The sequence below is a fragment of the Dermacentor andersoni genome, chromosome 7 (assembly GCF_023375885.2).
Source record: "Dermacentor andersoni chromosome 7, qqDerAnde1_hic_scaffold, whole genome shotgun sequence".
NCBI classification, from domain to species: Eukaryota; Metazoa; Arthropoda; class Arachnida; order Ixodida; family Ixodidae; genus Dermacentor; species Dermacentor andersoni.
Genome location: NC_092820.1, coordinates 99494641 through 99519550, shown reverse-complemented (window position 1 = coordinate 99519550; position 24910 = coordinate 99494641). Strand labels below are relative to the sequence as shown.

The 24910-nt window shown below is 44.7% G+C and overlaps 1 protein-coding gene across 9 annotated transcripts in view; it reads right to left on the bottom strand.

The window, feature by feature from the left end:
* Window positions 1–19984: 19984 nt before the first annotated feature.
* The window catches only part of LOC126534061 (uncharacterized), a 40715-nt gene continuing 35789 nt past the window's right edge, over window positions 19985–24910 (bottom strand). For 6 of the 9 annotated variants that reach the window (XR_008613170.2, XR_008613171.2, XR_008613169.2 and 3 more), the window contains 2 exons: window positions 23507–23593; window positions 19985–20240 (listed from right to left, as the gene is read on the bottom strand). Coding sequence is in view for 1 of the 9 variants with exons in the window: in XM_055072613.2 (XP_054928588.1) it covers window positions 20198–20240; window positions 22917–22932; window positions 23507–23593 (146 nt within the window). In the remaining 8 variants the exon portion in view is untranslated. Of the gene's footprint in view, window positions 20241–22916; window positions 22933–23506; window positions 23594–24910 lie in introns of all 9 variants that reach the window. The other 3 variants (XR_011895489.1, XR_011895490.1, XM_055072613.2) reach the window with 2 other exon arrangements.

The following is a 24910-nucleotide window of genomic DNA, read 5'->3' as shown; positions in this document are numbered from 1 at the left end:
CATTATTCTACGACAGCAACCCTACCCACTTACCAACAGCCCTATTACCACTTTGTTCTTGTCGACGCAGTAGGGACACGTGAGTTCATAGTTCATTTACTGCTGTGTAGCGAATGAATACAGAGCCGAAGAAATCGCTGAGATATGTTCTCCTTTCCATTACATTTGATTGCGATAGCAATTATATGAACACTTCAGGCGCATTTCTGCCGGCGCCGTACGCCATGTCCTGTACGTGCGAATGACAGCGTGCGAGGGTGAGCCGGCGATCGTGGCTCAATCCTGTGCACGCAAAGGAGAAAAGCGGGGAGGATGCGCGCCGTCTTCTATCGCGCGCAAGGATCCGAGGTGGAGGGTATGGAGGGGGTGCGTTCTACTGCAGGCAGCCCTGGCGGCGGTGTGAGCCCGTTCGGGCCGCTGCATCTTGAGAGCCATCTGCGACGGGAAGAGAGTCCGCCGCGCACTGTGTTTTCGCGGCTCAGTTCGCGGTGAGGCGAGACGCAGCTTGAAGGACAATTCGCTCGCAACGGCTGCCGCGCTTCCTCACTCCAGCGTTGTGACAGCATGTTTACACGGTCATCGAGTGAGATGTGTTGATGTTTGCTTTTGCTCGCATGACAACATGCTTGTTAATTTGGTTAGTATGCCTATGTTTACAAGTTTGTATGGCCGATAAAACTACTGTCCTTACCGCGCATAGCTAGCCGTCCAGTACTACACTATTGCAATGGATGATTCGCCTTTCGCGTGATACTGCGAAATTTTTATATATACTAGGTACACCGATTAATTCTTTAATATTCTATAAATAGGGGCAACTTTGTATGTTTTATCTTAAGAGGAAACTTTAGCTCGGATGCCCGTATCTAAATACACGTAAAAGGAGAATTCGTTTTTCTCGGCAACCACTGCACCAAATTTGACGAGGCTTGTTGCATTTAAAAGAAGAACTCAAAATCTAGTCATTGTTTGTTTCCTAATTTTTGAGTTAGGTTGGTAATTTTTTATTAAAAATTGGCAAAATCAAAAATCTTCAAAAAACGAAACAGTCAAGTTTACAACTCTGTAACTCAACAAAAAATGATAATACAATTGTGTGAATTGCATCTAATAGTACATCTAAAGCGGACAAAATTGATATGTCACACATGAATACAAAAAATTTACTAATAGGGAAATACAACGTTTGCAAAACCCTTGTAAACAATGTAACAAATTCACGTAAGATGTAAAATGACATATTGAATTTGTCCACTTTGAGTGGTCTAATGGACGCCTATTACAGAACCGCGATATAAGTTTTTGATGCAGAGCTATGAATTTGTAAACTTCGTGCTTCTATTTTTTTTCAGACGGTGAAATATTTGAAAATCGTTCTAAGAAAATTCAAGCCATATATAGAAATTCGGCTGCCAACAGTCACTAGAATTTAACTTTCTCTTTCAAATGCAACAAATTTCATTAAAATAGGTCCAGGGGTTATCTCATAAAAATGTTTTTGCGTTTTACATGTACTTGAATAGGCCGCGTCGGAGTTGGGCCCAAGCTAAAGCTTCCTCTTAAGGAACGTGTTTCTAGACACAGATACCCAAATATGCCTGTTGCTCGCCGCCCTAGCGGAAACATGACTTCAATATCAACAATAAAACGTGTACTCTAATCAGTGATGGGAGGATTCCAAGAGTAGTAATTTGGCAAGTAGGTGATTGTGGGGGACGCGGTCGAAGGCCTTCGAAAAGTCTACGAAGATGGCGTCAATTTGTAGATGATCGTCCATGTGTTGTGAGATTTCATCGGTGAATTCCGAGAGCTGAGTTTTGCAGGAAAATTGTTTTCTAAAACCATGCTGATATGAATAGAAGAAGTTATTGATTCAACGTAGTGTATTAGATTGGTTGCTATGATATGTTCCAGCAGTTTAGAGGGGATACTGGTTAGAGAAATTGGACGATAGTTACATGTTTTTGTTCGATCACCAGATTTATGGACGGGAATGGCTTCAGCCTTTTCCAATCGTGGGGAACTTCACCAGCACTGATTGATTGCTGGAAAAGTAAGCTGAGTATTCCGCTTGACAGGGAACTAGTGTTTTTAAGTAATTTGCTGCTGATTTGATTGCAACCAGCCGAGGAGGATAATTTTAGAGCCTGTATTAGCCCAGCTATTCCATCAGCGTTAATCTGGATATCGGGCATTGTGGTCAGCGAGTGGTACGGTAATTCGTCAGAAATGAAGTGTATAGCAGGAGAAAATACTGATGTGAAGAAATTGTTAAGGGCAGTAGCACATTTTTCAGTTTGAATTAGTACGTTGTCGTCGTCTGATAGCTGCGGCTGAGTTTGGCGCTTAGGCGGGCAGATAATCTGAAAGAATTTATGAGGGTTAGGCCGAAAGATTGATAAGAGGTCAGTTGAAAAAAATTTGTTTTTGGAAGCTTTCAATTCCTTGATGTATTTATTGACGATTAGTTCGTACCTATCCCAAGCTCTGTGGTTATTAGTTAACTTTGCTTTCCGATAATGGCGTTTTTTCTTATTAGGTAGACGTTTTAGGTGTTGCGTAAACCACTGGTTATTTTTGTCGGTATTTATAAGGATAGTAGCGATATATATGTTTTTTAAGCTTAGCATAGCGTTTTTATATAATTGGCGTTGACCGAGCGAGCAGTGTGACTGTGGAAAATCTTCGTAGAAAAGTGCAAATTCGCGCTTAAATGCGTCGAAGTTAGCTTTCTTGTAATCAGTGATTCATTTTTGCGTGGGGGCTTTCTTTTTTAATGACAATGAAATGTCGATATGAAGTACGTTGTTGTCGCTAAAGCCAGGGAGCGAAGTCAATTTTTTTATGTTTTCCGGGCTAGATGTTATTAAGAGATCGAGGGTGTTGTCGCCCCTAGTTGGGCATGTTATTGCTTGGTGGACGTTACAGCCTAGTGTTAATTCAAGAAACTCTTTGGGTTCACTACAGGGTGCTCTCTTGGGTACTGAAAGTAGTGGCCAATTGATGCTGGGATGATTAAAGTCTCCAAAAAGGAAGATAGGTGCAGCGGGCATATTTTTTTTTTGTTTGTTTTAAAGAGAGGCGTAAGAAATAGCATAATGAGGGGTTACTATCTGGTGGACAGCAGCAGATTCCAAACACTATTTTGCCAATTGTACTGTGCAGGCTTACCCATGTTAGTTCGATGTTGTCGTCGCGATTTATCAGGGATTATGGTAAACTGTCTTTAACGGCGATTAGTACACCTCCCCCTCCCCTATCATGCCGATCGCATCGGTAAACTGTAAAGTTAGGGTAAGATGGAAAAACTTCGTGGTCGCCGACGTCCATATTTAACCAGGTTTCCGTTAGTAAAATCATATCGTTCTGTTGTTATTGGGAAATAAGATTTAGGGCCAAACAATGAAATCTTCCTTGCCTCAGTAAGGAAGCCTCCATTGCGGTGAGGCCACCTTGTGTCACTCTGAAAGCTTCCTTACTGAGGGTCCCTCAATGAAGGCTTCATTGGTGCTTCCTCTGCGTAAGGTAGCTCCGAAGCTACCTTCGTGCTTCGTACGCCGCTCCTGGTCCTGAACGAGCGCTTCACCTAACTGCTTAGCCACGTGGTGTTTGCTTGCTCATGCGCGCTGTCGCACACTTGCAGAGAAGCGCGAACACGGTACGTCTTGCCTCGGCTTGAGTCCTAGACGTCGCCGGCGTGCCAGCGTTGCTGGAGCACATCAAATTTTAAACGCTCCAGCAATGGCCGCGATAGACGTATCTTTGTTGACAAAATGAGCCGAAGTGCACTTAGATTTCGCAAACCGCCACTACCATTTGCAATTCACAGAGATTTTAAAATATAGGTTATAGCTAAATTAGGCATAATTAGTACAAAGTTGGAATCTTTGCGAAGCTTTGCTGAAACTGTTAAAACTCCTGTTTAAGTAAATTAATGCAAACAATTGTGTTTGGCTTCATCCACTTAATGTGTACAGTATTGATGTTTATAAATGCGCTGGTACAGCTTTAGAGTCAAGCAATGTCAATACATTTGAACACTATAGCGTTCACAGTCTATGCCTAAGTGCAAACAGCAGTTCAGAATACAAGCTGTGACACAGGGGCGCAGCGATTTCATAGTGACAAAGGCAAAGTTTAGTGTCTGCCGAGAAAATAGTAAGGAGAGGTGTGTGACAGAGAAGTATGACCGATATTCAAATATACGCGTATTTAAGGCTTCTGTAACATTTCTGTCACATTGACGCTTACCCATTCCTGCGTATTCTGGAACTACTACATCGATTACGACTCGGTGTGGCATACACTAGCCGATACCTTCATAAGATTGGACGGAAAAGGGACTATGACTGTTGCGTCTGTCACACTCCCGAGACAATCAATCACTTTGCGTGCGCCCTCAGTATGCGTTTGAGCAAAGGACACAGAATATTAGTGTCCACTGTTTGGACTTCCATTTCTTCTCGCATAAAAAAGTTTGGAAACATGGAGACAAGTTGATAATACCCAACGCGTCACAACATCACTCCTGAATATTTTACGTGGCACTGGATTAGTCGCTAGTCTCTAGAATCTGCCTGGCGTGAAAACTGTGCAAAATGTGTTTAGCAATCAAGTTTTGTCTGGAACAGATTACGCCAATGTGCATAGCAGCTAAAGTGTACCTTCGCCTATTATACAGCCTGTGTGAATAGTAGCTCGTGGTACTATATCATAGTCACGTGCCATCGACGTCTCTCTTTCCATGTAGCTTCTACTTCCCCTTACGCCAGTAAGGAGCAGCTGGCTACAGACATGTTCTCCAGGCCAATCTCTCCTGCTTTCTCTTCCATAAAACCTCCTCTTCTGAAATCTTTAAAACAATAGTTCTCTTCAGATACTTTAGCCAATTTGGATGGTTGGGTAACAGCGACGATTAGGATGAAAAACTGGAGTAATCGGAGTAGATTTCCGCATGTGCGATACATATGTAGGTACTGTTGAAGTATCGAGATATCACGCTACAACACGCTTGTCACATCAACGTTAGAGCTCATTCCATCATGCTAGGCAGACATCGTGTCAGTGTTGCTTTCTGCACCAATATATTTATTTTCATCACTGCCTAAATAAAGACTCACCTCACGCTTGCTATGAATCTGTTGTCATTGGTACCATATGTTCGAGCTACTGGGTCTACCTTCATGTCTCGATCCCGCCCAGCTTTATGTTATTCTGTACATCAAATCAGTGCAGCAGATGTGAAAACAATAAAGGATCCCAGCCAATGGGCTAGACGGAGCGTTCTCGACAGGTAACTCCTTGTGCACTTGATTTAGGCAACCAAGTTTTAATTTTTCCACCTAAAAAGTGCAGTTGCGTGTAAACTCACATATTTCTTACAGATGTTCTCCACAGAAAGTGAAGTGAAAGGTAGTCGATAAGGCCTGAACAGAAGGTTGGTGCTGTAGTACAGGAAAATAAAATTGAGGTATGCTTCTTAATTAAATTCATCTTGCGTACTGAACTGTAGCCCTTTAAAGGCAATCTTGCGAAGGTGCAGGCGCATTTCCATGTTTGGTGGATTGGCTCTGCGTTCTCTAAGGTCCAAGACGCTAGATTTTGTGTATTACTAAGGTTGCGTCATAGTGGTGACATTTCAGTCGGCAATTGTGTCTTGCTGTTCTCACATTTCCTTCGTTTGTTTTTTGTTACATGTTTTTAAACCCAAGAAGGTAAGTTGCCTCATTGTAAAAAGGGACTCTGAATACGTCGGTGTTTCTGTGATGGCTAAATAGAATGAGCCCAGTGATAGTAAAGAACACGGTCATCCGAACGACACATTTGATATCGCATTGCCTTCTTATTGAGCACTTCAGGGAACAAAAACAGTGAGTTGAACGCGCACTATTAATTTAAGAATACCAGTGTAGGCGAAATTCATACCACTCTACTGCAACACGAAATTAGGCTTCGATCATCTGTAGCATCTGGACAAGCGGCGTGCATTGATGCGAAATGTTAGGTTCATCAGCTTATCACTGCAATAATCAGATAACCTGCATCAGATAACTGATTAATATGTCAGAAAAAAACGTAACATGCAGGATTCCAGATGTGGCCATGGTCATAGCATGACGCTTAACATTACAATAAATTGGCCACGTGATCAACAATTTACTAAAGTCCCTAAACAAAGCAAAACAGGCTGAAGCAAAGTTTCGTCAAATTCCCATTTTATAGGCTGAATCATTATATTGCCATACTAATTACAGGAAAAGGCCACTTATATAGAGAAGTGTTAAAGGCCTCACTATTATCATACTCAAAAGAAAGAGTCACTGACGTCTTTTATACTGAAGGAATGCGTAAACTGTCGAAATGTGTACTGGCAGCCAAGGGTCCGGGCTTAGAATCACAAGTACGGCTAATAATATTTTTTTGTGAATCATGCTCCGTCCTTAAGGTTAATAATATGAGTGCGCGCGAAATCTTACCATTGGCCTGTTCTATATTGCAGAAAATTTCTTTTCGATCCCCTAGGGAAATGATGACAGATGTGTAGTATCTTTGCAGAGTGTGCAACAGTAAAACGACGCTGTATAGCATTGTTCCCGTCATTTCTTTTCATGACGATATGCAATACACACAAGAGTTATAGAATATGTCTCTGTATTGTAAGTCAAAGATGACTGATGTCTTTCTGGCTATATTGAAGTGAATGTATTACTGACGGCTTGCTTCTGCCAGGTTAGTTCACTAGGCGAGACACGTAAACTAGAGAATAATATTTGAAAACTGAGGGTTTATCTTAATTTCTATGGCAGATTGTGAGTGGTAATATTGCCACGTAGTAGAGACGGTGAAGAAAGCGGAAAAACTGAGAATAATGAAACAAGCGTTTTATCGGGCGCACTTGTGCCCTCGAAAGCAGGGTCCACTCAAAGAACTGCGACAGCGGCCAACACAATCGGCGATTGTCGAAAATATGACCAGCGGGTCCAGCTCTGTCGGCTTTTATGCGTGAGCAACCAAACGTTCCAGAATAATTGCTGGTATACGCGTCTCTTCCAGAAAGTTCTACAGAAATCACGTACCACACGCAGAGTACACTAGCTTGGGTGACAACAGACGGCAGAAAGAACAATTGATTGCATTCGAGGAACCTCCAATACATGCGGGTGCGTCCCGCGCTCACTGATAACATTTGTTATACGGTGAAAAGCGGTCACCCGAAAAAGATTTACAAGTACACGCGTCAGTGCCCCCTTCTGAATAAGCATCGTCCCGATGCTACAAACATAACAGGAGAACGAAAAACACAAAAGCACACTTACTAAGAAAAAGTAACCAAACAACAAAAAAAGTCCAATGTAACAAAGTCCAAAGTAAGTCCGAAGCTCAGCTATACAAAGTCCTAAGGTTCGTTAGCGCTGGTAAAATGGCTTAAGTCGCACAGCATAAGCTATTTTAGATCGTGAGCAGCGGCGCTGTGATAGTGAAATGCCATCTGGCACGACCTCATCGTCGAGTGCACCCATGCGTCGGATGATCTTGCAGGGTCCGAAATAGCCACGTAAAAGCTTCTCGGTAAGTCCTTGTCGGCATATCAGGGACCAAACCGAAACCCGGCCACTGGGCTGGTATTCCATCTGGCGTCGTCAGAAATTGTAATGCCCGCTGTTGGTCCTCTTCTGGTTCTTCATGCACAGGCGGGTGAGCTGTGGGTCTTCTCGGCCTTTTGGCTAAGATCAAAGTGTAGTCGAGCAAGGTAACATGATATCACCAATAGAAGTGTACCGGTCTTGTGCAATCTAGGACAAGGCCGATCTAAATAGGTGGGGAATTATAGAACGGAAAGCGTGACCTACCTGGGCGAAATTGGTACTTGCCTTTTCCTATCTCTCTCTCCCTCCAGCCTTCGTTTTTCTCTCACTTTTCATCTTTCCTGTCTTCTCCGACCTTCCGCTTACTTCCAAATTTTCCAGGCAGCAAGGGTTAACCTTGTCTGAATAGCCAACCTAGGTTATCTCATATTTGGTTATAGGGACAACATACAGCTGGCGTTTGCAGGACCTGTTTTTCAGTCCCTGTAGCGTCCCCTTGTAGGGCTCCAAGGTGGGTGGCGCGCGTTATTGCCGAAAATTACATGATTCTATGGCAAGCTCCTTCCCTCCCCTCCCAGATCGCCCTCAGAAAAGAGGGCGCACCAAAGATTTATTTCAGTTCTTTGGACGACAAAGGCCCAACTTACCGCAATTTCACGTCATTCACTCGGAAAAGTAAGATTAACAGGCACGCACAATCTCCCCATTTCTAGTTTCGAAGTCTTTAACTGAGGCACTTGGTCCAGGTTACAAGGCATCAAGGATGGGAAGTGGAGATCTCCTTTTGGAGCTCCATGATCTGAAACAATTCGAAAAGTTACCCAATCTAGTGTCCTTTAGGGACGTTCAAGTGACGGTGACTCCGCACAGCAGTATGAACACTACCCGCGGCGTTGTCTCACATGATGATTTTCTGCAGCTGACAGAAGGAGAGCTCTTGGAGGGCTTCAGTGAGCAAAATGTTGTCAATCTGAAAATAATAAAGATGAGGCGGGATGGTAAAGAAATTGCGACCGAACACCCCATTCCCACCTTCAATTCAAGTGTCGTGCCCGAATCAATCGAGGCCGGGTACATCAAGCTCCGTGTAAGGCCGTACGTGCAAATCCGATCTGATGTTTCAAATGCCAGCGTTTCGGCCACAGTTCTCAGAGCTGTCCAGGCCGCCAAACTAGCGCGAAATGCAGTGCCCACGAACCCACCTCTGAAGCTTGTGAGAGCGCTCTCCACTGTGTAAACTGGGATGAGGAGCACACCGCGTACTCGCGGTCATGCCCATCCTGGAAAAAATAACAAGAAATTGTCACAATCAAAGTCAAAGAAAACATATGTTTCAATGAGGCGCGCAGGCGGGTATCTTACCTGCCCGAGAACACTTTTGCCGATGTGGCGCTTGAGGGGGCAGCGCCACAACGGCCTCCGAGGCTGTCCGGCCCACACACAGTGAGCCGGCAGTGACGTCATCCCCCCCCCCCCCCCCTCCCGGCTGTTGCAGCTAGCGCTGCTCCGCTAGCCCAGCAGAAGGGGCCATCCACCTCCGGGCAGGCGGCGTCAAAGGCCTCGTCCAACGTGCAGAGGCCTTCACGCCTAACCAAGCGTGTCCAGCGCGTGTCCGGCGCCTCGCAAGAGGCTGTGGACACAACCACAAGAGAGACGGTGCCTCCTGCGCCTAAGGAGAGGGGAGCTTCTCTCAACCGCTCCAAAAAAGAAAAAAACTCCCGTCACGGCGCCTGCAAAGCGCCCGTGAGCTAATCCCCGTCTCTTCAACACACAGCACCTAACACATATAGCATAACGGATACACAAATACTACAGTGGAATGTTAGAGGACTTCTCCATAACCTCGATTACATTAGAGAACTCCTTCACAAAGATAATCCAAAGTTGCTGTGTGTTTAGGAGACGCATCTAAAACGCACACAAACAAACTTTCTTCGCCAGTACATCATTTTCCGCAAGGACCATGATGAGGCTAACACCTCGTCCGGCGGTGTAGCAATCCTTGCAGACAAGTCCGTAGCTTGTCGCCAGGTAGCCTTACAGACGCACCTCGAGGCAGTGTCAATTAGAGGCATTCTTTTCAATAATTTGGTTACTGTCTGTACCATATCATCATCATCATCATCATCAGCCTGGTTACGCCCACTGCAGGGCAAAGGCCTCTCCCATACTTCTCCAATTGCCCCGGTCATGTGCTAATTGTGGCCATGTTGACCCTCCAAACTTCCTAATCTCATCTGCCCACCTAACTTTCTGTCGCCCCCTGCTACGCTTCCCTTCCCTCGGAATCCAGTCCGTAACCCTTAATGACCATCGGTTATCTTCCCTCCTCATTACATGTCCTGCCCATGCCCATTTCTTTTTCTTGATTTCAACTAAGATGTCATTAACGCGCGTTTGTTCCCTCACCCAATCTGCTCTTTTCTTATCCCTTAATGTTACACCTATCATTCTTCTTTCCATAGCCCGTTGCGTCGTCCTCAATTTAAGTAGAACCCTTTTCGTAAGCCTCCAGGTTTCTGCCCCGTACGTGAGTACTGGTAAGACACAGCTGTTATAAACTTTTCTCTTGAGGGATAATGGCAACCTGCTGTTCATGATCTCAGAATGCCTGCCAAACGCACCCCAGCCCATTCTTATTCTTCTGATTATTTCACTCTCATGATCCGGATCAGCAGTCACTACCTGTCCTAAGTAGATGTATTCCCTTACCACTTCCAGTGCCTCGCTACCTATCGTAAACTGCTGTTCCCTTCCGAGACTGTTAAACATTACTTTAGTTTTCTGCAGATTAATTTTTAGTCCCACCCTTCTGCTCTGCCTCTCCAGGTCAGTGAGCATGCATTGCAGTTGGTCCCCTGAGTTACTAAGCAAGGCAATATCATCAGCGAAGCGCAAGTTACTAAGGTATTCTCCATTTACTCTTATCCCCAATTCTTCCCAATCCAGGTCTCTGAATACCTCCTGTAAACATGCTGTGAATAGCATTGGAGAGATCGTATCTCCCTGCCTGACGCCTTTCTTTATAGGGATTTTGTTGCTTTCTTTATGGAGGACTACAGTGGCTGTGGAGCCGCTATAGATATCTTTCAGTATTTTTACGTACGGCTCGTCTACACCCTGATTCCGCAATGCCTCCATGACTGCTGAGGTTTCGACTGAATCAAACGCTTTCTCATAATCAATGAAAGCTACATATAGTGGTTGGTTATATTCCGCACATTTCTCTATCACCTGATTGATAGTGTGAATATGATCTATTGTTGAGTAGCCTTTACGGAATCCTGCCTGGTCCTTTGGTTGACGGAAGTCTAAGGTGTTCCTGATTCTATTTGCAATTACCTTAGTAAATACTTTGTAGGCAACGGACAGTAAGCTGATCGGTCTATAATTTTTCAAGTCTTTGGCGTCCCCTTTCTTATGGATTAGGATTATGTTAGCGTTCTTCCAAGATTCCGGTACGCTCGAGGTCATGAGGCATTGTGTATACAGAGTGGCCAGTTTTTCTAGAACAATCTGCCCACCGTCCTTCAACAAATCTGCTGTTACCTGATCCTCCCCAGCTGCCTTCCCCCTGCGATTACTATAACCTCATAAATCAGCTCCCGGAACCTTACATACTTGTGGGCGATTTCAACGCCCACAAGACGTTGTGGGGAGACGCGCGTTGCGACACAAGAGGCCGACTTATTGAAAATGTTATTTTCACCTCTAGTGCCTGCCTGTTTAATAAGAAGGAACCAACATATTACAGCCTTCAACACAATTCATATTCACCCGTAGATCTAGCAATAGGCTCTGCTTCCCTTATGCCTCATCTTGAATGGAATGTGATTAAGAATCCATTTGGAAGTGACCACTTCCCTATAACTTTAAAATTAATAACGCAGCATGACAGCCCTCCCCGATTTTCATTTCTAAATCAGCATCGGCTGACTGGGACCATTTTAAAGAGCATTCCCTGGTGGAATGATGACTGTAGAAATGCACGAAAGAGGCAGAATAGGGCATGGGCAATATTTCGTAGGTCGTCGAATGGAGAAAATCTTATTGAATTTAAACACATAAAGTCACAGGGAAGGCGCATACGGCGTCAGGCGAGGAGAGAAAGCTGGGTGAGTTTCCTCTCAGGTATCAGTTCTTACACACAGGAGGTGAAAGTTTGGAATGGCGTAAGGAAGCTAAAAGGGCCGCAAATAAATACGTTGCCTTTGGTGAATGATCAAGTAAATACCTTAGAAGAGCAGGCAGACACCCAAGGGGAGCACTTTGAGCGTGTGCCGAGCTCAATCCACTATTCCCAATTCTTCCCTAAACATAGAGAAATAGAGGAACGCATGCCAATCATACGAAAATGCAGACAGAATGAACCGTATAACCGGCCTTTTAGTATTGTCGAGTTGAGAGCTGCCTTGAACACATGCAAAAGCTCTGCACCGGGACCTGACAGAGTCATGTATGACATGATCAGAAACTTACATACTGACACACAAGTCACACTACTCGCACTGGTTAACACAATTTGGGCTGCGGGATACATCCCATCTACATGGAAGGAAGCGATCGTAGTTCCTGTTCTGAAGCTGGGCAAAGACCCTTCCTTGGCGGCAAGTTATCGTCCGATAGCTCTAAGAAATTGTCCGTGTAAGGTTTTTCAAAAGAATTATAAATCGCAGACTTATCCATTTCCTTGAGCTCAAGAATATGCTCGATCCTTATCAGTGTGGCTTCAGAGAAGGGCGGTCGACAACCGATCATCTTGTGCGCATTGAAGGAAATATCCGCCATGCATTTATACATAAACAGTTTTTCCTATCGATATTCCTCGACATGGAGAAAGCGTATGACACGGCATGGCGTTACGGGATCTTGCGAGACCTGTCGGAAATGGGCATCCGTAGAAATATGCTGAACATAATTGAAAGCTATTTGTCAAATCGTATCTTCCACGTAAAAATTGGCAACGTATTATCGCAACCTTTTATACAAGAAACAGGTGTACCCCAGCGAGCAGTACTCAGTTGCACTCTCTTTACCGTTAAGATGAACACACTTCGTTCTGCACTGCCACCAGCCATTTTTTATTCTGTGTACGTAGAAGATATACAGATAGGTTTCAAATCCTACAACCTTACAGTGTGTGAAAGACAGGTACGGAGGGCTTAAACAAAGTGTCCAAGTGGGCAGACTAAAATGGATCTAAAATCAACCCCCCCCCCAAAATTCTCTTCACAAGAAAGAGAGGTCTGGTCCCAGATCCTTGCGTAGAACTGGGCGGACAACAAATACCTGTGAACAACGAACACAAGTTCCTAGGTGTAGTACTTGACTCGAGGCTTACTTTCATCTCACATATAAAATGTCTTAAAACAAAATGTCTAAAAACAATGAACTTACTTAAAATCCTATCCCACACAGCATGGGGTAGCGACAGGCAGTGTTTACTGAATCTTTACAGGAGCCTAGTTCGATCAAGATTAGATTATGGTTCCGTAGTATATCACTCTGCCGCTCCGAGCGCACTAAATAAGTCTATACGTTGAGTCAGATGAGTGGTCACTCCATTTTCAGAGAACATACATCAGCTTAACGTATTTTCTCAAGTGTCGCTCTAATAAGGAACATCCGTGTTTCACGACCGTTAACGACTTGACGTGTGCAACACTTTTTCGGAATAGACCCTCTATGAGACTTCCTTTCTCGCTGCGTGCAAGGGAACTTAGCACGGAAATGGATGTCCCAGTTCTCGAACATCGCCTAATGCCTCCAGATAAGCCATTACCACCCTGGGAGTGGCAGGTGATAGACTGGGACATATCCTTTGTAGAGGTCACAAAGTATGCTCCTGACCTCGAAATCGCAATGCATTTCCGTGAGCTTCAATTCAAGTACTCCTGCTGTGAATTCTACACAGACGCGTCAAAATCACATGTTGGGGCATCTTACGCTGCTCTTGGTCCCTCTTTTTCTGAATTTCACGTGTTAAATCCCCAAAACAAGTATCTTCACTGCAGAAGCCTATGCAGTACTGTCTGCGGTAAAACACATAAAGAAACTTAAACTTGAAAGAGCAATCATATTCATAGACTCGTTAAGCCTTGTAAAAGCACTAATTTCTCTACAAAAGTACACAAATTCTGTCTTCAATGAACTTTACTCACTCTTATGCAACATTTATTTATCGCATAGTCATCTAGTAATATGCTGGGTTCCTGGCCATAGAGGAATCGAGGGAAATGTGCTTGCCGACTACATGACGAAATTAATGGCATCGCAGGGTACTCGTTCTGCTGCAGTCCCTGCCACAGACATGAAGCCTTTCCTAAGAAACTGCGAAGCCACTGGCAACGCTTGTGGGACGCAGAAACGAGTAATAAGCTTCACTTAGTTAAGCCGAAGTTAGGTTTCTGGTATCTAATAACGAAAACACGAAGAACAGACGTCCTATTCACTAGACTAAGAATAGGACACACATTTGGCACTCATAACTTTCTCTTCACTTGTAACGAGCCTCCAACCTGTGGTAGATGTGGCGACAGGCTGACCGTCCTCCATGTCTTGCTGGAGTGCCGGGAAGCCGAAAGGGAAAGGAGGAAACATTTTAACGCGACAGCGTTAAGGAGCTCGTGTCGCAGGAAAGCCGGTGTCGTCGGTGTCGGCGTCAGCAGCGTTGGCCGTGAGCGATAAATACCAGAAGGCACTTCATAAATAAAAAACATCTTGCAAGATGGGCTGGTGGGAATCGAACCAGGGTCTCCGGAGTGTGAAGCGGAGACGCTACCACACAGCCACGAGTTCGCTCCTTCAGAACGGGACAAAATCGCCTCTAGTGAATGCGGTGTTGCCCTAGAAACGTGCCGTAGAAAGTTCTACTGCGGTATATATCGGTAATTATGGCCATGTAACTTACAGAAGTCGCAGTTTCACGAATAGCGAAGTACGTTTCCGCTACATTTCTTCTGCGCTCTGCGCACACGCAGAGCCGTCTTGCGGCAAACACAGAAGACCCCCTCCTCGCAATATACGGTGCTGCCCCGACACGTGGCGCGCCACTAGCCCCATGATCGCGTCCGCCTTCATGGCGCGTCGGGGCCCGGCTATCTGTGCCGATCGCGACGTTTGGATGGCGTAGCGCGATTGAGTAGGCGGTGTGAACGGGGTGCGACAACGCTATCGCGTTCCACTCTTGAAGGCGAAGCTTAAGCGTCCTCCAAATATTCCTCTTGCATACCGCCATTGCGTTCCCCTGCATCCGGTTATGTTTCTTGGTGAAGAATCGCTTTTTCAGACCAAAGAAGTCCTCGCTTTCTTGAAAGATGCTGTGCTACATGTTACAAGCCCATTCATTTCGTAGCGCATCCTCCTTCCAGAGGATATCGCTAGGATAGATTCTTTGTATAGCACATGCCTCTGGGCCCTTGGGTTTCAAGGGCTCTAGTGAGGCTCTAGTGCTCTAGGCAATTTTAGCATCTCAGGTATTTTATATATTGCATCATTCTTTCTCAACGCATCCTAATGTTCATAGTACACGTCAATAGTCATTCCCATAATTTTATTACTCGTACATTTTATGGAATTTGAATAAACTTTTTTAGGCCCCCTTAGAGCGACGGCACATTAAGATCACAGAAACCATCAGTCCACTGCGAACTCATTAACCTTAGCATGACGCTCTGTGATCACACCTGGCCCTTGCGCCATTAAACATCAAATATTGATTCAAATAATTTTTTTTCGTTTTATGATTTATTACTTCGTCTTTAGTGACCCCTACGAACCAGTAATTCAGAGGTAAGTAATTAGCTGGCCTGTGCAACCCAGCTATTATATCGTGTGGAATGGCGGTGCTCACTTGAAGGCGGCGGTTTCGTGCGACTTTCTTTATTTCCTTGCCTGTTTGTTCAAAGTGTGGCGTGCGCTTCACGTCACTTTTTGCCTCATGTAGCGCATGCAATTTATTGGCGAAATGTTGGAGTGCAGCCTTTTTGTTATCGCGCAAGTTCCCGCTGTGGTACCCGACACGCAGTGCCTCGTCTTAACCATAAAGGGGGAGCTCTCCGCGTAGAAACGTCGCTTCGCTCTCCGTGACACCGGCCCTGAGTGTCTTCTGAGTGAGCGTGATCCATGAAAGGTACTTGAAAAGAGACTTGAAGCAGTCGAGAAAAAGCTGAACAGGGCCGCCATTGTGAACGAGAATGTGCGTCACAATGGAACGCAGACCCCCGATGCGGAAGGACAAGGAGTGTCAGCAAAGTACGTGGAATGCGTGCAGCGTGATGAAGGGTTAGCTGGAAGGAGCTGCACCTACCTTGAGGCCGCCACGCGGAAAAAGCAGGAGCCCAGGGGACAGTACTCCTTGTCGATCCGAATAACGCGGAAAAGGAGAAAGGGAAGCAGGGAGAGGTAGGAAATGGTGAAAGGGTGATTATCGCCGGCGACTGAAACCTGGCTAGGTGCTCAAAAGCTATTGTGGCCGGGGTGAAAGGCGATAAAAGAGTGGCGGTAGGGACATTAAATGAGCAAAAGAAAAGCTCGCGGAAAATTCCTACGTGCGCAACCTTGTCATAGTAGCAGGTGGTCTAAGCGACGTCCTAAACAGGAAAGGGACAGGACTTGCCCAGCGCTTGGCAAAGAGCGGGTAGACGATTTGCTAGGTATACTTTGTGGCGAAAAATACATTTCTTGAAAAGGGACAGAAGAAAGGGAGTCAGTGAAGCGCCAAACTACCAACTGCTTAATGACAGCCTGAACAAACGTATAGAAGAAAATACAACTTCCGCTCATGCACAGGGAGCCAAGGTGTGACAGAGCAACATGGTCATGATAACATACTTTGGGTGAAGCACATTTCTGCGGAATATAATACGATAGATGTATCGCTGACACAATCAGACCCTTTCTTTTTAATATAAAACGCTTCAACAGCTGGAAGCATTTTATATTAAAAAGAAAGGGTCTGATTGTGTCAGCTAGCTATACCTTCAGGTGCAGATCGTGGTGTGCACGGTGCCGGAGGGGCCTGTACGTGACAGTCACGTACAAAGAGCCGTAGTGGCTGCTAATGAGGCCATGTGGAAAATGAGCCGTAAGAAAGGCTTCGAGGTTGTCGAAGAAACAGGGAAGTGAGAAGGTGTTGTGGTTTTAAACGAGGCAGGATCAACTTCAATTACAGGCTGGCCAGAGAAGTTTGCAGGCCACTGGTGGTCGCGCTGTAGCATTTTTAGGGGGCCCGCGGGTGCTCAGGAGGCGAGAGTAGATAGTAATGAAGGTGGTCCCCTAGGGAAACCTCAGAAGAGCATCGCCGTCGATAACAGAAAAAGGAGGAAAGCAAGAAAGAAAGCTCGCCATGCAATAGGCAAGATAAACTTGCAGGGCGGCAGAAGAAAGGAAAAGTGGGCAGAGATTGAGGAGCAGTTAAATAGAGAACAAATAGGGTTGTATGCGGTTACAGAAACGCACCTTAGAGACTCAGAAGGGCCGCCAGTGATTGAGAATTATGTTTGGGAAGGGTGCAACAGAACTAAGCCGGAAAGAAAGGGAGGGGGAGTCGGAATGCTCATCCATCAGGCAGCCAAATAGAAAAGAGTAAATTCAAAATGTCAAGAGAAATTTTGGTTATCAGGTACAACGAGTGGGAAAAAAGCTTGGCTGGGCGTTACGTATTTGTGGATCGGAAATAATTGCACAAAAAAGAATAAAGAGTTAGTGGATTGCATAAGTGCTGATATTAAGGGTTTCGGGAATGGTGCTGAAATTGTCCTAGTAGGTGACATGAATGCCCACATACAGGATTTAGATGGCTATACCGACAACAACGGGAAGTCAATGCTAGACCTTTGTGAGCAACATAACCTCCTTATCATGAATACAGGGCCTAAGTGTGAAGGGCAGATCACGTGGGAAGTAGGAAACTAGCACTCGACCATTGATTACTGTCTGATGACAGATGGAATTCATGATAAGTTGAGAGAAATGGTCATTAATGAGGAAGGGTACAGCAGCATAGGGAGGGACCATAAACGCATCATTTTGAAAATGGGATATGTAGTTGGGAAAGAGAGCAAGGAGCACAATATGGCCAGTCCAAATTTTAACGCTGAATAAATAGCAAATATAATCACTAGAGTTGAGGAAGAACTTAGCAAATGGCCAAGAGTGGGAATATGGTGAGCTTCTAAGTGTAATAACGACAAAAATACAGAAAGAGAAACAACATGTTCGTTGGAACGGAAAAAAGGAACCGAAAATCTGGCGGAACTGGGAGATACGAGAAGCGATACGGGTGGGGTGAAAAAGCGCAATTTACATTGCTAGATTTATTCAACTAAAAGACACCAAATGAGGTGCTGTTGATGACGATTTCTTTCGAGATTCCAAGGGCCCTATAACGTAAAACTATTCCAATACGTTTTTATTCCAACCTCCTAACGTTAAATTTGCGTAACTGCCGACATAAGCATTGGGAGGACACCCGCCGGGTTGTCTGAACAGACCAATCAAACGCTCTCGTCGTTCATAGCAAGTCACTTTTGTTTGCTTGAAAAACGAATAACATTGCCTACACTGAGCGGTTTGTCTTGTCTAATTGGCTGACAAGAGACGAGGAGCACGCTCAGGCGGAGAGGGATACGATGGGCGAGCCAGTGCACTGAAAATCGATAACCGCATGAAGAGGATGGTACCAGCGTCTGGGATTGATCCGCTTTCCCTTACTTAGCTTGCGGTGGCTGGTCGAAAATCGCGGTGTCATGAACGGGAGCTTCACAATGACGCCAAAATGAATCCTTAGCAAAGAAGAATTCGGAGAACGAGGATGTAAACGCGCCGACAGTGCTCGAAAACATTACACGGCCACGCAAAAAGATTTATTATACCCAAATAAACCCATGCTCTCCGGCAGGTGCGAGTAGCCAGTGCCTGAGCGATCGGCGGCAGCCATCTTTTATTCCTTTCGGAACGGGGCAGCCTGCGGCTATTCAGAACACAATTCAATTTTGTTAGGCATATGAATGCATCTTTAACTCGTAAACGTCACTTTGACGCGGTGAGGTTTTGCGGTTTTGTGACGTCGTGTGACGTGCAGGTGAAGTGGGTGCAGGCCGAGAACGTTTGACCAATAGCCGAGGGCTAATGGCGAAAAGGCGCCGAATCTGAAATAGCTATTTTTATGTTGTTAGGTAAAATCATGCATAATCAGTGTGTACACATCATGTCACAAGGGGAGCTATTGCGCTTTTCGTGACGTCGCGTGACAGGCAGGTGAAGCGGGGGTGGTCCAAAAAGTGTGACTAATCGCTGAGGGCTGTTTGCAGAATTGTAATAGAAAAGCTTGGAACAGTTTTACGTTATAGCACCCCAAATGTGGCAAAACGTTTGCGATGGTCTGAATTGGCGATTCACTGAATAAAAGTATATGTACCGTATATAACAGGGCAGTATCAAATGTACCGAATACACCAGGGGCACTCCACGCATCGCGCTGTACAGGGGTGATGCTTGTAACAGCGAAAACTAATTAGTGGAGAGTGCTTCTTCAGGGTGTAGATTAACATGATTTCACTGTGGATTTGATAGGGGTGACTCGCAGTTGTTGCAATGCTGGCCCACATTGACATGTTGTGAAGAATTTGCGATATTGAGGGCCTGTTAGAAGGTGTACGTTGCTTTCGAAGAACCAGCATCGATCGGAGGTTGAAATGTTCGAGTCCGGAGACTAACGGTTTCGAGACACGATGTCAAGCCGTCTCATAATTTTAAGGAAGGAAGGAAAACTTTACTCTAGTTCGCTTTGTTAGCAAACGTTAGGCTCACTTTCTAGTTCCTTTAGCACAGTTACAAAGACCATAATGTCTTTGTCTGGCAGGAGGTTTTGACGCTTGAAGTAGCAAAACGCTGCAGTGACGAAATGTATGTGTGGGGAAATTTCGATGCAGAAGAAATACAGCCTACGGGAAAGGGGGTAGTAGTGCCAGTCTCTGTCTGGTGTGACCAACCAATACAATATAGCTCAAAGTAGGAGGGGGACGGCTAGATTACTTGCCTACCAGGCCAAATGGAAAGACGGGGAGAGAGCCACCGTGCGTTCTATGCGACCCACGCGACAACGGAAATCACTGTTGGCAGAACCGGCCCAGTTTGCCGTCTCTGTAGCACCTAATTTAGCCATTTGCTATCTCCGGCATGGGCCCTGCTTACCGGGCCCGACCAACTTTGCCTGGCAAGAAGCAAATCGAACAGATTCGTCAAAGTTCATGGGAGTACTCACTTTACCGCGTCCCTCGTCATAAGGTAAATTTTTTCACAGGCAGCAGCTAATTGCATCGGCTGTGGATGCGATCTTTCATTATAGGAAAGCGCTGCCACGAACTATTACTAACCCCAGTGGCATTACGCTGCGCTTCGGTTCTTTTTTTTATTTAAACGTATCAGTGCCAAGAACAGTTAGCATGCTCGCACATTGAAGGCTTGGTTTTCAACGCTGCACTCAAATATTCGTAAAGGTAATTCAATTATAGGGTCTAAGTCTTCTCTGACAAACTGGCTTATAAAGAACTGTTCCACGCTTTCTCAGCCGACAGAACTCCCTTCTGCAGTCCACGTGAGGTCCAGCTTCAACGGAGGAATTCATCACTCGGAGGTCGAAATATTGTCTTCCTACAAAAGAAGGAAGCCATTGCACATTACGGTTCAATTTTAATGTAATCAGCTTTTGTAACAGACGGTGTCATTAAAACCACCCGGCAAGTGCCCTTACGGAGACAAAAGTTTTTGCAAAGTTATTGCTACAACGTAAGACATTTGGTACTTTCATTACTGCAGTTATTGTATGCAGTGATGATTAATCGATAGTCATCGTTAGAGTAGGCGATCGTAAGCTGAGCTTCATGGAGCACTGTTTGAGGTCACTAGAGAAAAATATTATGGGGTCTTACGTATGAAAACCACTTTCTCATTATGAGGTACGCCGTAGTGGAGAACTCCGTAAATTTCGGCCACCTGGGGTTCTTTAACGTGCACTTAAATCTAAGTACACTGGTGTTTTCGCATGCGCGCCCCCATCGAAATGCGGCCGCCGTGGCCGGGATTCGATCCCGCAATCTCGTGCTCACCAGCCCAACACCATAGCCACTGACCAACCACGGCGGGTAGGTCACTGGAGAACATGAAATCCCGTGATGGTGGCGATGTCACAAAGATCGAGACATTTATTGAATGGTTTCAGAGTGGTTCTAAACTTTGATTAAATAGCACATTTCTGTTAAATTTAACACAAAATTGTTTTCATTGCTACTACAATAAATTGTGTGACACGTTTTACAAAATCGTGCCCGAAACTTGCTAGAAGTTTCTTGACCAGCTATGCGCAGGCTCTATACGATGCGCAATGGCGCCACAAAAATGAGCGTGGTTGGAGTAAGCTGGAACGACGTAGAAAAAAGGCCGCTTGTTTCTATCCTTCTGGACGCACTAATACCTGGGCGTTTACGACGCCACGTCACATGTCACGATAGCTAAAAATCTGGGTCAACTGCGGCATTGTAAACCACCTGGTCTCAAAAGTGTGTCTCATGAGTTTTGCCCTTGGCGAGCTATTTAGGCGATGTGGCGCTTTCAATAATCCTACATTATACTGCCGCGCATTGCTGGGTCGTTGTTTCTTCTCCCTAGATAAATAGGGATATTTAGTTGTCGGTCGGCATGAGGCGCGCCTAGGCATTCGTAGTTTCTCTTAGGTCATCGACAAGTCTTGAGCAAAAGATGCACGTCTGATAAGATTGCGGGTGCGTCGAGATTCTTGTTGCTTATTGTCTAATGTACTGTGGAAAATAAATGCGGCAGAACCCGAATACGTTGACTGCCTAACTTGGGCGACAGCGTTTGCACAGCACACATGCTTTATCCAACTTCCATTACGCGTAATTTAGTGAAGCACGAGCGTGCGTCCATTTGGCTTCGTCGCCTTAGCAACAAAGTGCACCGCGTGTCTGTCGAGACCTTCTAACCTGCGCATCACAAGGCGTTTAAATCGAATGGTAATGCTGTTCATTTTAGATACTGAAGTAGTTGTTAAAGAAGACATATTGCACTTTTTATGGTCGGGAACGGTACTTCATCGGCAGCACACTGCTCATGGAACAAATGTGCACGGTGGCTCGTCTTTTTTTCATGCTCTCAATGCCACCACAAATTGCATCACCGTAGAGCTATCGTGGCGAGTGTAAGGTTGGCAAACCTATCGAAGGAACTGTACTATTGCCGCGGTGCACCACGACCACAACCTATCGAAAATAGAACAGAAGCGCATAAATCAGCACATTGCCCACTTTGTGGCTTTGAGCCTTTGGTTTCTGGTTCGAAATATTAATTAGGGGTCTTCCTTCTTAGAACCACTATGTGATGATGAAGCACGTCATAGTGGGGAAACCGGGAATTTGGACCACCAGGGGTTCTTTAACGCGCATTTAAATCTCAGCACGCGTATGTTTTCGCATTTCGACACCATCTAAATGCGGCCACCGTGGCCGGATGTCGATCCCGCGACGTCGTGCTTAGCAGCCCAACACCATAGCCACTAAGCAACCACGGTGGGTGCTTTCTGGTAGCCGAGTTCGGAGGAAGAAAGGAGGTGAGCTTGCCCGCCAGGTAACGAGATCTCTTTATATTAGACACAATCAGAAGCCGTTTCTCAGTGACACCTCTGTAATGTTGCGAATGCAATAAAAAAAAAGACAATATAAAAGAATGTTGTTATTTCGCAGTTTGTTTGAATGACTACGATGCACTTTGCTACTTATACGTGCTCTCGGCGCTGCTGCCTTGCTTCTTTTTGTGTCTATTGTATGCTCTGCATAAACAATACTTGCGACTTAGGAGTCTTATGTCTAGCACATTTGATGCTGTCTAAGCTGTGCGTTTGTTGATTCTACACATGTCAAGTGGCGGTCAGCAACCTCGCTCACATAAGCAGTAATACTGAGGGCCATCTGAAGTGACGGACGAGGCGCATGGTAAAATTTGAGAAAAATAATGAAAACGGCATGAATCGTCAAGGAATGTAATATGAGTGCAGGTGTTTAGGAGTGCAGTATTATTTATGGCTGAATAATTCCACCACACTGCACGAAATTCGAAGCTGTTGATATTGGTCTACAGCCTACAGCCGGATCAGTTATTTAATTGTGGCGAAGCAATAATTTCTAACACTAGAGCAGGAAGAATGCATATTTGGGACACAAACGATTGTTGTGGATTATTTAAAGAAACAATAGTTACAAAATTTAAACGTAATTGGTGATTTCTTCTGCAACATCACTTCTAGGGTATTCTTACCTGTGGTGATGCAAATCTGTAAGACAGAATAGATGTCATTACGATTCTAAGAAATTATGTGGGGTAAGTGCTTGGCATTGCTGTCAGAAATCACGAATGAAGATATGTGAGATAAATGGAACCGCCACGCATGGCACATTAAAAATGCTGCTAAGCGGCATTGAGGCAAAGCACAGCGGCATCCCGAGTGCAGCTATACTAAACTATAAAGGTATCCATAAGAATATTGTTCGTGACGCACGCGTAGTGTGATGAGCACTAAATTTAAGACTTCTGCACTGTAGCTGCTTTCCCTTTTCTACTTTCTGTAATTTCGGATTTTTGTATTGTATATGTAGAAACAGTTGTATGTTGGTGCTTGCATTTTTAACCCTACGCTTCTGTATTAAGGAACAATGCAGTTAGGTTAACATATTTTTCTGGTTCTTGCCAAGAAAGAACGTCTACGTTTCGGAAGAAATTTGACGTGTAACTTCAGCGAACCAAGTGGATATTTCAAAGTGGTTGTGCGCGCGTTTTTAGTGAAATTGTTTTCATGCATTGCGGAAGGCGCATTTAGTAATGTAAAAGAAAGGAAGGATTAAACGTACTCATAACGAATGACGTGACCAAAATCAGTGCGCAGGTGCAGTCTCTGCTCATGTATATAATTCTTTCCTTAGAAGTCGGTTGCATGCCTGAAACAATAGAGACAAGAAAATAATTTTCGAGTAGCGATGGGACACAAACTCGATACTCAATGCCTTGTTTGAATAAATTGATAGAGGACCATTTCGCAACAGTGTTCTTTCCGTGCAGCTGCTGCTTAATAGGAAGCTTTAGCTCGGGTGCTCCTATCTAAACACATGTATGAGGAAAATTACTTTTTTTCGGCAACCACTGCACCAAACCTGACACGGTTTGTTGTATTTAAAAGAACAACTTAAAGTCTAGTGACTTTTGCTTTTCAGTTCTTGATTTAAATAGTCACTTGTTGTAAAAAAATTGGCGAAAATTGAAAATTTTCAGAAAACGAGACTATTAACTTCACAACTCTCTAACTCAGCAAGGAAAAACGATATCACTATTCTGAGAACTGCGTCTGATATCACATCTAAAGCGGAAAAAATTTACATGTTACACATGATCTAAAAAAAGTCAGCAATACTGAAATACAGGTTTTGCTGAACCCTTGTACACAACGTAAAAAATTCACGTAAGATTTAAATTAACATATCGAATTTGTCCGCTTTCAATGTTCTAATGGATGCTGTTTACACAATCACGATATTTGTTCTTGATGCAGAACAATTAATTTATAAACTTCGTGCTCCTATATTTTTCGAACTTTCGAATTTTTCAAAATTCTTTTCACGAAATTCAGGCCCTAAATCGAAATTCCGCTTCTAACAGTCAATAGAATTTAACTCTCTCTCTGAAATGCAAGAAATTCCTTCAAAGTGGGTCCAGATAGTTTCTCAGAAATGTGTTTGTGCGTTTTACAGGTATTTTAGTAGGCCGCGTTGGAGTTGGGCCGGAGCTAAACCTTCCTCTCAACATTTCTCATTGAACTCCTTGAGGAATCGCGGATGATCATTTGCTTTAAGCTGTGGAATAACCGAAAACCGGTTAGTCAGAGAAAGAAATATTTGCGAGAAAAAGAACGATGGTGGCTAGCAGAAAGCAACGTCGACAGAATTGACGGTGTTTGAAGGACAACAAAGAAGCAAATTTGGTAGGATGTTGTTCTCCCGTAACACGTGAATGCGTAAGCTTGCTGCGCAGTTGGTAGTGCGCCGTATGTCATCGTTCCGTTGCTGCTTTTGGAGTTCGGCTTTTTCTGCTTGCTTTCGACGCTTAGCTGCCGCTTCGCGCGCTCGTATAGCGAGGTCAGACTCGCGCGAGGGACATTTCACTTTGACTTTACGTTGCATACTTAGCAGGCGAGTGAAACGTATGCTGTTCTATGTGTTGTATGAATGAATTCAATGAATGTATGCAGTGCTCGTTTCCGT